We start from the raw sequence: 12489 nt of genomic DNA on the forward strand, positions 1-12489 counted from the left end.
GGTCACAAGGCCTTTCCCCAGCCCCTCTGTTCCCAGTCTGCATCCCTGCCAGGGGGCTCTTTTTTTCTGATGAGCAGGACTTGTCATTTGTTCTTGCTGTTTTGTGAGGTTCCTGCAGGCATACCACTCCTCCACCCTGCTCCTGTTCCCCGGTCTACTGCCATCTGTAAATTTGCATGCACTGCGTTGCCTGTTCCAGGTCACTGCAAAAGTTGTTCAATGGGACAGGTTCAGGACAGACCCCAACAGACTCCACTTGTTACCTACTGGTCATGAGGTAGCGCAGGACCCCAAAAACACAGCCTCTGATGTCAACCATCCAACGATATCTTTTACCCACTGAGCTGCCCACCCATCCAAACTAATAGCCCAACTAATACACAAGAATGCTTCAGGAAGAAGCATCAAAAGCTTTGCTGATGAATACAATCTGAAATTTACAAAGTAACTAATAAACTAACCTGATTTATCAATTTATTAAAAGCATTTCAATTGTATCCTATTGAATATTGCACCATATCCTAAAGGATGGAAAGATGCAACAGATGACTCCAGTTGTAACACTGTCTTCAGCTGCGACAAAAAATATGCACATTTATTGGGGCACCTGTGCACTCTACAAGTCTTTAGAAGTTCTCTTTCAAGGAACACCAGATTTTTTTTTTTCCACCAGAGTAAACTAATTACAGAGTAGCTAAATGGCTTGGTCAAACACAACAGCTAGTGGTTGGAAGGTAACTCATTTACATTTAAGGAACAGCTCTAACTAGTATATGTTACTAGTATATGTTACCCCTGTCCTACAAGGGTTTTCCTTCCACACTACGACAGAAATGATTTTTCTAACTTCAAAAGAAAAAAAACGATACCCACAAATAAAACCTTTGAAGACTTTTAAGGGTCTTTACACTCCACCATGCAGCAAAAATAGTATTGTGACACAGTTAAATCAGGCCTCAAATAAACAAGAATTACTGCCAACACTTCCAACTCTACTGACACAGGAGCTGCATTTCAAAAGGCACTAATTAAAAGGGATCCAACTATTTCATTAATTTTGCATCAATGTGTTTTTTTGTTTTTTGTTTTTTGTTTTTTAAAATCACGCTTCAGCTTCTTTAGTGACTAATATCTGTTGTTAATGTAACTAATATCACAAATTAAATATTATAATACTCTGCTGTGAATCTTAAATATTTTATTTTTTGGAGTAAGGATTTGAAAACCATAGCAGAGAGAATGGAAGAGTTTCAAACCAAATCATAAATAGTTGACTTAGACTAGATTAGAATAGTTGTGAATTAGCACTAAAGTATGAAGAAATGTCTAATCACATCTGATATGAATAATATTGAGCTCTGAAATGAAGATCTTTAAACAATTATTTTTATATTTGTTTCAAAAGACAAACATGAGACAAACATCCTGTAAATGTCCAGGTAATGCTTATAAATCTTTCCTGAATTAAGTTGTAGGATTATTATATAGATTGTATGAATGTGGAATCTATGTTTTGCATCTGAAATAGCTAAAATTGAAATTATGTGAAACTCAGACTTATTCTGACTGAATTCTAGAATGAACACAAATAGTTTATGTCTAACTTGGATTATCCAAAAAGGCAAGAGAAAGCAGGTAATTTCAGTGATGACTGCGAAAATAGTCTCTTGCATATCAAAATATTTTAAAAGATGTAAAGATTGATAAATAATTGAAGTTGTGAGTAAGATCAGAAACATATTCACCAAGCTTAAGATAGTGTCCCTACCCTCCCTCAATTTGAAATTGATCACAGAAACATATTCTCTTAAGTCTTATGTACAGTCAGAAGAGAATGAGAGGGGAAAAACCTGTGACTATTTTACTGCACCAAAGATACAAAGCAGTGTTGCACAGAAGTATACACTAGAAACATACACTATATTTATATTTACATTCCAAGTATTTCATTCATTCCAATGGAATGATTTAACTGGGTCAACAAATCCATGTACCTGAACACAAGCTAGTTAAAAGTTCTCTACCCATGCACAATATTCACTCTGAAGATATAACAAAACAGAAGGCTTATCAAAACCTTTTTATTTTTTTGCTCTTAGTGCACAGAAGTTTTAATTTCTTGATGTTTCATAATTTCTATAAAACTTTTTTCTCATTAACTGGTGAAGTAGGTCCCAGTTTATCAAATTGATGGAGTTCCCAGCCTTAAAGGATATGATTACTGTGACTCATTTCCTACTACTAGCATGCTCAAATCAACCTTCTGAGACCAAGAACTCATTTTACTTGAATTTTGTGTCTCTCTCGATCCTGGTAGTAGGTTTCCTCAGCCCTGGAGGCAGTAGAAGTGAATTTCCCAGTGAGAGTCCAAATAAAACTGAAAGCCACTGAAAATAAATAAACAGATTGATCACAGGCTAAAAAAAAAATACTTCTTGTGCAGAAATTGCAATAATAGAGCAATGTAAAACTAGCACAAGTGTAAAGGTTTTTCCTTATTTTGGATATTAATACAATGAAAGTTGAGCCATTTAAGTATCAAAGGAACAAACACAAAGAAGATGAAAAACAGTTGTCCCATTTCTTTCAAAGAACAAATACAGATCCTTTGAACAAGAACCCTGTAAGTCTGTCCATTGACAACAGTAGAAAACTTGCCTCAGATCAAATATCAAAGAACATAGAACAAAGAAAATCACTTCCCAGTAGATAAATTAGAAACAATAGTTATTTTTACAAAAAGTGCACTGCTTAATTACATTGCTGAGAAAAGAAAAATCTGTGTTGTAACTACTCTGACAGAAATTTTTAGATGATTATTCCAAATTAGAAGTGTCTCATTTTTTCCATGAAAATATTTTTATAGTATGTATTTTATAAAGAAAACAATTCTTATCAAACCCAAGGGTAATCTATCAGTAAAGGCCTGTCTGCTAAAATCTGGTGTTTATGCTCTTAAAACACGATGTAACCTGAAGGTATTTGAGAAAGACCACCCACTTCTGCAAGTCAAATTCTCTGCTTAGCACTCATCTTGGCACTTCTGGTTCCATAAGATCAGTGCAATATGATGCCACGAATTTATGTTCAAATTTCTTATCGCTGCTTAGAACAGTGGAGACAAGCTGCAACTGAAATGCGTATGGATGGAGGCAGTTGCACCTGTTGGACCCTACAGACAAGAGAGATAGAGTCTAAGAATTTTGTCAGGTCTTTGGTCAGAAGATAAGAGGTCTTGTGGAGCCTGGAGAAAAGACTGCAGGGCTGTCAGATGCAAGTCAGATCTCTGAACTGCCCTATTAAAGAAAGAACATTTTTGGCTTTTATTAGCTAGCTGTGTGTATTAAAGATTACCTTTGAACATACACGCTTAACACACTTGTTAGAGAGACACAGCTTAGGTATAACTTGATTAAGCCTCTCCCTACAGAAGAAGGAGGATTAGAAAAAAAAAGCAGACAGACAACCCACTGAAAGGTTTTTGTCTAACACTGTAAATTTCCTTTCTTCAGGAACCTGTAGGGCAGATATAATATTAATGTAAAAATCTTTTGAAATACTAGAGATGATGGCAGCATATCAACAAAACCATTCTTCAACAGAAACTAATTGCCTAAGGCCAAATTCTTGTAAATGCAAGTTAAGAAAACCAGAGATTTAACTATTTCATATCCTACTTGCTCAACTGCATACTCAAGAGCATCACACTGTTTCTTTCCTGTACTCTTGCTATTTCCAGATACAGAACACTATGTCAGATTCTTTTTTCCTCACTTCACTTTTGGAAGAAAAGGGTCTTTGCCATTCCATAACAGAAATGTGGACAAGTGGGTATCAGGGGGAGAGAAAGAAGTTATAAAGAACTTTGAGGGATAAAAGAAAAATTAAAAATCCAACACTTCTCTTATCCAGCAGCCTGAAAATAGCAGGTAACCAACTAAAAATTTTCTGTTTCTGATGAAGAGATGTTCAGACCCCTCTACCCACTGTGCAGAAGCATTTTAGGAGAAGGGGGAACAGGAGAGGACACCTGAAATGACCTTTGTGCTCAATAAATCAATATGTAACCACTGCAACCACAGATGTCCCATAAATCCGTTCAAATATGGATCAAATGCACCTAAAAGCACAGTTACAGCTCCACAGGCAGCACACCCAGGTGCTGTGGATTATCCACACCAGACAAAGAACAGCTCAAGCACAGAGCTGCTACAAAAGGCTGCATCACGTGGATGCAGCACTCTGGCTTCAAGGGCCAACTCTTCACTGGGAACAGCTGGAGCTGCTTTTGTGAAGCTTTGAGCTCAAATTCACAGCCCTTGCCAGACTCCGCTTGGCTCCACAATAATTCACCTCTGGAGCCTCAACAATGTCTTTGCACAAGTGCCAGGGGACAGAGGACCAACGCTCCCAGTTTGTGCTCACAGGCTCAGCTCAGGCATATGAGCCTCACATGGGAGCCCTCTTGCTGTGCTGGACCAAGCAGACCCCACACAGGCCCCTGTGGGATCCCCAGAGGTATGGGGAAATTAGTAACTCAGTCCCAAAGATGCAAGAACACTTGATCCAACACACAAAGGTGCTCAGACAGAGCGATGCAAAGACAGAGCCCTGCTACTCCACAGAGAGAGCAGGCCTAAAGCTGTGCTGTCAGCCCATGAGGCTCTGCAAAGCCACGTCAGGAGCTGGAGCTACCTCCACAGCCAAAGCCAGCCCTGCCAGTAACAGGAGCCCTGTGCTACCCCATATGACATGTCTCCTTGTGCCCTCCCCACCTTCTCCGCTCCAGTTTTTACACTCAGGGTGCTCCAGCACTTGCTTCAGAAAGCACGGTCAGGCTGTTTACTTTTTTGTGTGGCAGCAAGGCTGCTAACTTCAGCACAGGTATGGCCAGCTGCTGTCTAAAATAAAGTGTCTAAAGTGTCTAAGTGTCTAAAAGGTGAGAATGAAAACCCCAATCATGCTCTGCCTCACAGCCTTCCATTTGCAAAAGTAAGAATATCCTGCTACTTAACTGTCCTTTTGCATGGCAAACGTTCAGTCTGTTCCCATGTGGCCCCAAAATTTACCTTTTAGGAACGTGGGTGGCAATAACTGCATGCAGTGTTACAGAGGAGAACCTATCAGGGTTTTGATGCAATATTTTTTCCATCAGGCTGTGTGTCTCTATTAGAATTACTTCTGGTACATCCTGGGATTGCATTTATATTTTCATAAGTGGTCCAATCTTTGCCTGATTAACAAGAACATTAGAGCCCTCTTCCTCATCGTTTCATTTTGGCAGACAACCTAACAGGCTTTTACAGCTAAAAGGTTGTTAGCAACTCCTGCATATGTGATCCTGCACTTTGAATAATTTAATTTTGTTTTATACTAATCCAGGGCTCAGGAACATCTAGGTCTTACTGTATTAAACTCCCAGCCTCTACCGTATCAGTTTGGTTACTTGGTTTCACATCATCAGTGAAATTTCCTCCATGCTCCTACTTTCCTGTGCTAAGTTCATTAGTGTAAACGCTAAGCCAAATAGGTCCCAGCAGGCTGCAACCAGACATTAGCAACCAGAGTATATACTCTACTGAGAGTTCTCTGAAAGTTTATGGCCTGCTAGAAAAGAGAGGTATAAATACCTTGATGAAACAATGTGTTGTTGCTGAGAGGGAACCTGAGAAGCCTGCCTGATCTGCAAGCAAACAAGTGCATCTCCACTGACAGGCACTGTAAACCAGTGAACGTACCTGGCATGCAGGGAAACTGTTGGTAAAACATGCAAGATATGGCAATACAAGCTATCTGAAAGGTTGAAATCAGTGCTTACATGAAGTCAGAACAGGAAGACTCATGCAATTACACTTAAGCAATTTATTACTTTGTGAATCATATTCTCGGGGGAATATAGAAGGTTTTCAAATGAAAATAAGTCAGAAAATGAGTAGGAACTGCAAAACAGGAGAAAAAAAAAGATCAAAGAGATCTTTGTAGATTAACTAAAAAATATCTACAGAGAAGAACAATTCAGGAGGCATGTTTATATCCTTCAGAAATTTGAAGAGTGACATAACTAAACCAAAATCCTGACCTACAAAAAACATTCCTCAAAATGAAAGAGTCAAGGATCATACAGTAGTTTCCTAGAAACGTGTGAGATGCCCTCATTACCTCTTACTGATTTTTACAAGAAAACTGGAGAAAATGTTAGAAGAAAAAATTATATATCACTATTCCTCGTTACTTAGGCAGACTTTGAGGTAGCCCTGCAAGTCTACGCTGTAATTAAATGCTTTTTGGCTAGCAAGGCTACGCATAATAGGAAGTCTAATGAGTATACAGCTGCTTTTTCATTTATATATGCATGTGTATGTATACATACATACACATAATAGATAAATAGTGGATAAATAAAGGTAATCATTCATCTAAGTTCAATTATTTGAAAAAAAACATTAATATGATCTTGTCTTACAAACTATTAATGACTATTTTTCAATAATGCCAATGGGAGAGCAACAGGGACCGATGCATCAAAACCCGCATCTCAAAACCTGCAGCTCAGATCTACTTGTGTTTATCATCTGAATCTTCAACATTAAAGCAAATTACAAGCAAACAAAAAACCTCAAACATCTCCAACTAGCTTGGCGAAGCAGAACTCTCTAACAATATACAATAAACTACCATATCCAGAGTGCACTTATTAATCTGTCTTCACATTCTAGCTGCTTGATCATTGAAAGTATGCTTTTTAATACTACAAATAGCTTCTCTCCCACAAGCTTTCTGCTTTCAGGCCTGTGTCATTAAGAATCTAGATAGTAACAACAGTTACTATTTAATATTAAACTTGAATTATTGCAATGTAAACTAGTATTTTATGTAAAAATAAAAAAAAAAAAGTCTGACAAAAAGCAATACTGAACACTAATATGCTCAATAAAACTGAATCTAAATGATTCCTGCTTAAAAAAAATAAATCCTGACTTCTGCAGGAACCACTGATAAGAACTCCCAAGCACTTCAATGGAAATTTATTTTTCTGACAGTATCTAAGGCTTTTAATAACAAGCAATGTGCCTGCATGAGAGCCAGCAGCCCAATAATAATGAGATAGACTGGGTCTCTATTTGCCCTCAGATACGTGAGCAACTTCAACAAGCATCTGACAGAAAACCCATGATAGCAAAACTGTTCTGAAGCAGCTACTAGATTTTGCACTCTCTGTGGACTGAACATACTGTCAGCAGGGTAAATATTTCCACTGTGGGCTTCATGATTGCCTCATTCTGGGAAGCTAGAACTATAGCACAGTTAAAACTAACAAAAGAAAAAAGCACTGGAAACTAATAAAGCACAATCTAAAAAGAAACAAACTTAGGAATGCAGTGAATGTTTTTCATTAGTACCCTTTTAAGTAAGCACCTGCTTGTTCCATCCATAACTTTATTGGATTTTTACAGAATTTTAATACCTCCTAGTATTGGATTTTATTGCAAAAAATTGTCCTGTTTTGGAAGGATAAACAAAGAAATGTTGAAAAATAAACTAAAAAAAATAAACCCCAAAACCTCTCCAGCATATGTAAGGAAGTGTGTCTAATCCTTTGCTCATGGGATTGGCTTCACAAAAGCGTTCCTGCATTACATCTGCTTCAGCATAAGCCCAGATGCACAGAGCTCAGGACTAACCTTAATGTGGAGCAGGTGCAGCTCAACACCACGTGAGAGAGAGAGGCACCGAGGGAGCAAAATCGGGTGCTGCAACAGAAGGTATGTGACCAACACCAATAACACGTATGGCCTCAGCATGGTGTTATGCAGAGGAAACTCTCAAGTGATTGCCCACGAGGCAGCTGCAGGCTGTGGTCCCCAAGGCTGTGGCTGCTGGCAGGAAGAGAGAAGTGCCCAGGTCTTGGCGATGTTCACTTGCAATACCTGCAGTACACACTCTGTGGGACTCCATGCTGCAGCAGATACAGACATAACTAATGCCCTTCATCCCTTGAAACTCACCTAAGAATATTTCTCACTTGCTCCTCAAGCCTTTCACTTTCATAGCTAATGCTTCAACAGGAATCACATTGAACATACACAGATGTTCATGATACAGATAACAATACACCACTTGATGATGCCAGATAAATAAGATTCTGAGAACTAAGCGTGTAAAAATATATTCAGCTAAATTTTGTGGCATAGTACTGTAGTGATATATTTAAAAAAAAAAAAAAAAAAAAAAAACAGAAAAAAGCAAAAGTGATCCCAGGATGTTTATACCTACACAGAATGGTCATCTTCCATCCCATTATTCCATGCACTTGCATGGAATAATATCTTCTGCTATGATAATTTGCTATTTCACCGTGTTTCTAAGCATGTTTTATGTTTGCATAAAGACACTGAAGTACTTTTTCTGTAGATTTGCTTTGAAGCCTGGCAGTTTGCACACCAGCAGCCCTCCCCAGAGACCCCTTCACACAACTGCTAGGAAGTGCATTGATACAATCATTAGTGCAGGAGGCGTGCGCTGGGGGCATATGCAGTGGTTCATGTACAGCCTAAGGGAATTGCTTTGTCTTAATTAACAGCGTGCTAGAGACTGCTCACCTTCAGAGGCAAAAGCTGACAAGCCACAAAGGAGTGTTAAAGCAGTTTTTCTTGCCTTTGGGTTGAAGAATGTGGAGGTCCTGCAGAAACAGCATCAGCAAAGGCTACCCTCCATCCTATCCTGCTCAAGACAACTCTGTCCAGCTGCAAGGGTTCTACCTTCAGAAATCATGTTAACTGTCTGGGCAACTCTTTCTGATCAGCTTGGTCAAACTGCAAATAGTAACTGGATATTGATATGAAAACTATCTAGTAGAAAACAGACTAAACCCACCTGCCCAGGATGCTGCACTGCAGAGAACTGGCTGGGTATTTCTAAGCTGATACTGGAGAAAGGTAGGGAAAAGCCCTCTGCAACTACACTAGCTTACAGGTGGTTACTTCTGTGGTAGTAAACAAAACAAAACCTAACACAAAACCCAACACAGGCACATAGAAAAAGCTGTCATAAAATACACACACACACACACAGAGCTGTCATAAAATACATTTGTTGGCCCATATTAAAAAAAAATAAAAAATTAAAAAAGCCTTTGTAGGTAGAATCCTCCTAATTGCAATTTTGCCAGTGTTAAAGGCAGAATGATCTGACACTATATGTTTTTAAAATGTTGGTAAATGCACTTTCTGTGACAAGAATTTCTCCCCATCTCCATTATACATGGGGCCACTCATGCACATCCTATTCCTCTTTCATACCAGCCAGGCTCAGAACAGACTAAGGCATGACACACGTGGAAAGGTACCCATTCATCATTTAGTGAAAGCTCACATCCTCTGCAGTAACATAATAGATAGCAGGGAAACATTGAGGCCAAAGAAGTTAGAGCCACCAGAAGGAGAGAACCAAAAGACAGCCCATTCTTGGTGGGACACACAGAATTGTACAAGCACATTGTAAGGAAAGAATTAGTATTAAAGGCACTTTAGCTGTATGCAATTTGGTATTGTGCAAAGTTGTGTTTGGTAGAAAGGGTATTTTTAATTTAACAAATTTGATTAATTCTTGCAAAGCTCAATTGCAGCTGATCTGGATGCTGCTGATTAGCTTTCTTTTTACAGTAACCACTGCTGCATATATACTCTTCTATAGCTGGCATAAAGATCCTTGGCATAAAGCAACAGTTTGTTGCTCCTGAAGTTTACGCATCCCTTTTTACCCCCAATGTTTTCAAAGGATGCTTTTGATAAAAATCAATTTAGAATATTTTTAAATCTATAATTTCTCTGTAAATTAGAAACAAAGAGTTACGGGATCCAAGTTGTTTTTGCTCTCATTACAATTTATATGTTACCTTCCAAAAATTTCATTTTCTTTTTTTTGAAAGAAAATCTAAAGATCAAAAGTAATCAAATTGTGTATAACGTAATCTTGCTTACAGCACAGAATTTGGAGACTACAGACTTGTAAAGTAGCAGCAAAAAGTATGAGACAGGACCTCTGCGTATATATGTTGTACACAGCATGCATTTGGATAACATGCTTTAGTTTTGAATCTGCATGCTTCCATACAGTTTGCAGGACATAAAAGCAGTGTAGTTTTGTGACACAAGAAGTGGATTTCTTTTGTTGCCATGTTCCACCATGTTCAGGGAGACCACTCCTATTCTTGTCTGAACAAGCCAGCAGTAGCATGTAGGCACAGAATGCAAGATCAATTGGTGCAAAGACAAACACTTTAGGAGAGACTCATTTCTCATGTTAGGAAACTATATTAAAGACTTCGGTCTCTGTTCTTTTCTAATCAGTGTGTGTATGTTGTAATATTGGCAAGACAGAAAGCTGAGATAAAACAAATCTTTTAGTTGGCAGTTCTTAATATTCTGATATCTTAGGCAACAATGCAAGACTTCTAGAGCCTTATTTGAACACACATTCCTCTCTGAGGAAAGTATGCATGTACTAATTTATTTTAGACTACCCCAATAATCCACCCTATACATATGCACATTGTAATGTGTTTCAATATTAAGTTGAAATACAGACTTATAAGAAGTCTTAGGTTGGAAAAGACCTCCCAGATCATCTGGTCCAACCGTACCACTACCACCAATATTACTCACTAAGCAATGTATATTTCATTTAAATGCTCAGTTTTTTTTAGAGATCATGCACTGATGCTCTTTGATGGTGAAAAGCCAACTAAAAGAATCACAGGAGTGCTATATCAGAAAGCGACCAACGGGCATAGCTTAAATCTTACCTTGGCTGTTTTTTTCACGAGTTGACATTTTTGCTGGTTATGAGACAGAAATAAAATATCTTAAAACTATTTCTAAATTCTCACTCTAACCTGCTTGGATGAAGACTGGCATATGGTTTAAAACTTAGAAATTTTGCTTTCATAACCTCTCTCCATTTACGCATGTACACAAACAAAAATATAAGGGAAATAATCAAAAAAGCTTTTTTTTTTTTTTTTTTTTTTAAACCCATCGAAGTAAAATAAATCCTTCTACCTCCCACCAAAATTTTCTGTCCTTTCTAAAGATCCAACCTGATGAGGCATTCTCCATAATTTCAAAGATCTTTATAAAAGTCTTGAAAAAGAGCTGGAAAGAGCAATTCTCGGAGTAGTTATTAATACAATTTTAGCTCTATATCCTCATTTCATAACCATCTTCCCAGTATATTTATTTACAGGAAATACTATTCAGTCAAAGACAAATCTTTTCATCTTCATCCAGTATTTAAAAATAAATATTTTTATTTACCTTGGCTGACGATGACATCTTTGTGCCTGGGGAAAAATTCAAAATAATATCGTTAGTCTGTGAAATAATTATGAAATCCATATAATCTAATTTTATATATTATTCAATTTTTCAATCTCAGGGTCTGTGTACAGTTTAACTGTACTATACAATGCTATATAACTAATCTTGATGAACATAGAACATTTTTACACACACATTATTTTACTCAGGTCTCCGTATCTGTTAAGTCACTTAATGTCTTTGGCACTATGGCAGGGATTCCTAAGAACTACTGTGATAACAAAAACTAAAAAGCTTTTTAAAACAAATTATGGCAGCCATATTCCTTGCATGCAAAAAATTCCATTTTGAGAGTGCAAACGTGTAATAACCAAATGTTTTAAGCTGCCAAACACCCTCAGGACTGCATGCAAAGCATTTAACACCTGTCAAAATAAGCTGTCCACACACAACACCACAAAATTTTCTAGGAATTAACCCTGTTGGACATGTGGATTAAATATAAGCAAGTTGCAGTTTCATTTAAAATGGATCCATGCAGCATTACTGGATATATAGCACAAAGTCTTCTTAAGGAGTGCAGTTCACATGTCTCTTCTTGCCAGAATCAGGAATGAACCACTCACAAAAAGCCTCAGACCTTTTTTGTGAAGTGGGAAGAAATACTAATTTCCAGCATCAGAGCTACTTCTTATCAGAGTAACACTCCTTGATGGGAGAATGTATTGCATAAAAAAAAAAAAAAAAACTTGAATCCATCTGAAATTCAGCAGAAAGGTATGAGTGGCATCCAGTATTTTTAGCTGGATGGAGGTCACATTTTTGTAACAGTGACAAAGGGTCATATGCATGCGGAAAGTCATCTCTGGCTATTGGTACAATCAACCTTCACCGTGCTGCCAAATGACAAATTAAAGCTGGATTCCCTATTTTGCCTGAAAAAAAAAAAACTGAATGATGGGCTGCCGTGGGAACCCAATTACTTCTTGTGGCTTTATCAGACTGATTTACAGCTCAGTGCTGGCTTGAAGACTGAGCTTGCTAAACAAAGTCCATATCCTGGGCTGGTAGCGCAAAGCATATGTAAAACATTTCTGTCCTGGGGCCCACAATAGGGGCTGAGTTAGTTCTACTCCCTTGCATGAGACTCGGGTAACTTTAGGCAGATTAG

The 12489-nt window shown here is 37.9% G+C and overlaps 1 protein-coding gene across 1 annotated transcript in view; it reads right to left on the reverse strand.

Moving 5' to 3' along the window:
• The window catches only part of EML4 (EMAP like 4), a 156531-nt gene that overhangs the window by 37312 nt on the left and 106730 nt on the right, over positions 1 to 12489 (reverse strand). The window contains exons 6-7 of the mRNA XM_084283965.1: positions 11316 to 11341; positions 10805 to 10837 (exon numbers count right to left, since the gene is read on the reverse strand). Of these exons, the coding sequence (XP_084140091.1) occupies positions 10805 to 10837; positions 11316 to 11341 (59 nt within the window). The remainder of the gene's footprint in view (positions 1 to 10804; positions 10838 to 11315; positions 11342 to 12489) is intronic.

Source organism: Netta rufina (genome assembly GCF_964035555.1).
Source record: "Netta rufina genome assembly, chromosome: 3".
Lineage (NCBI taxonomy): Eukaryota > Metazoa > Chordata > Aves > Anseriformes > Anatidae > Netta > Netta rufina.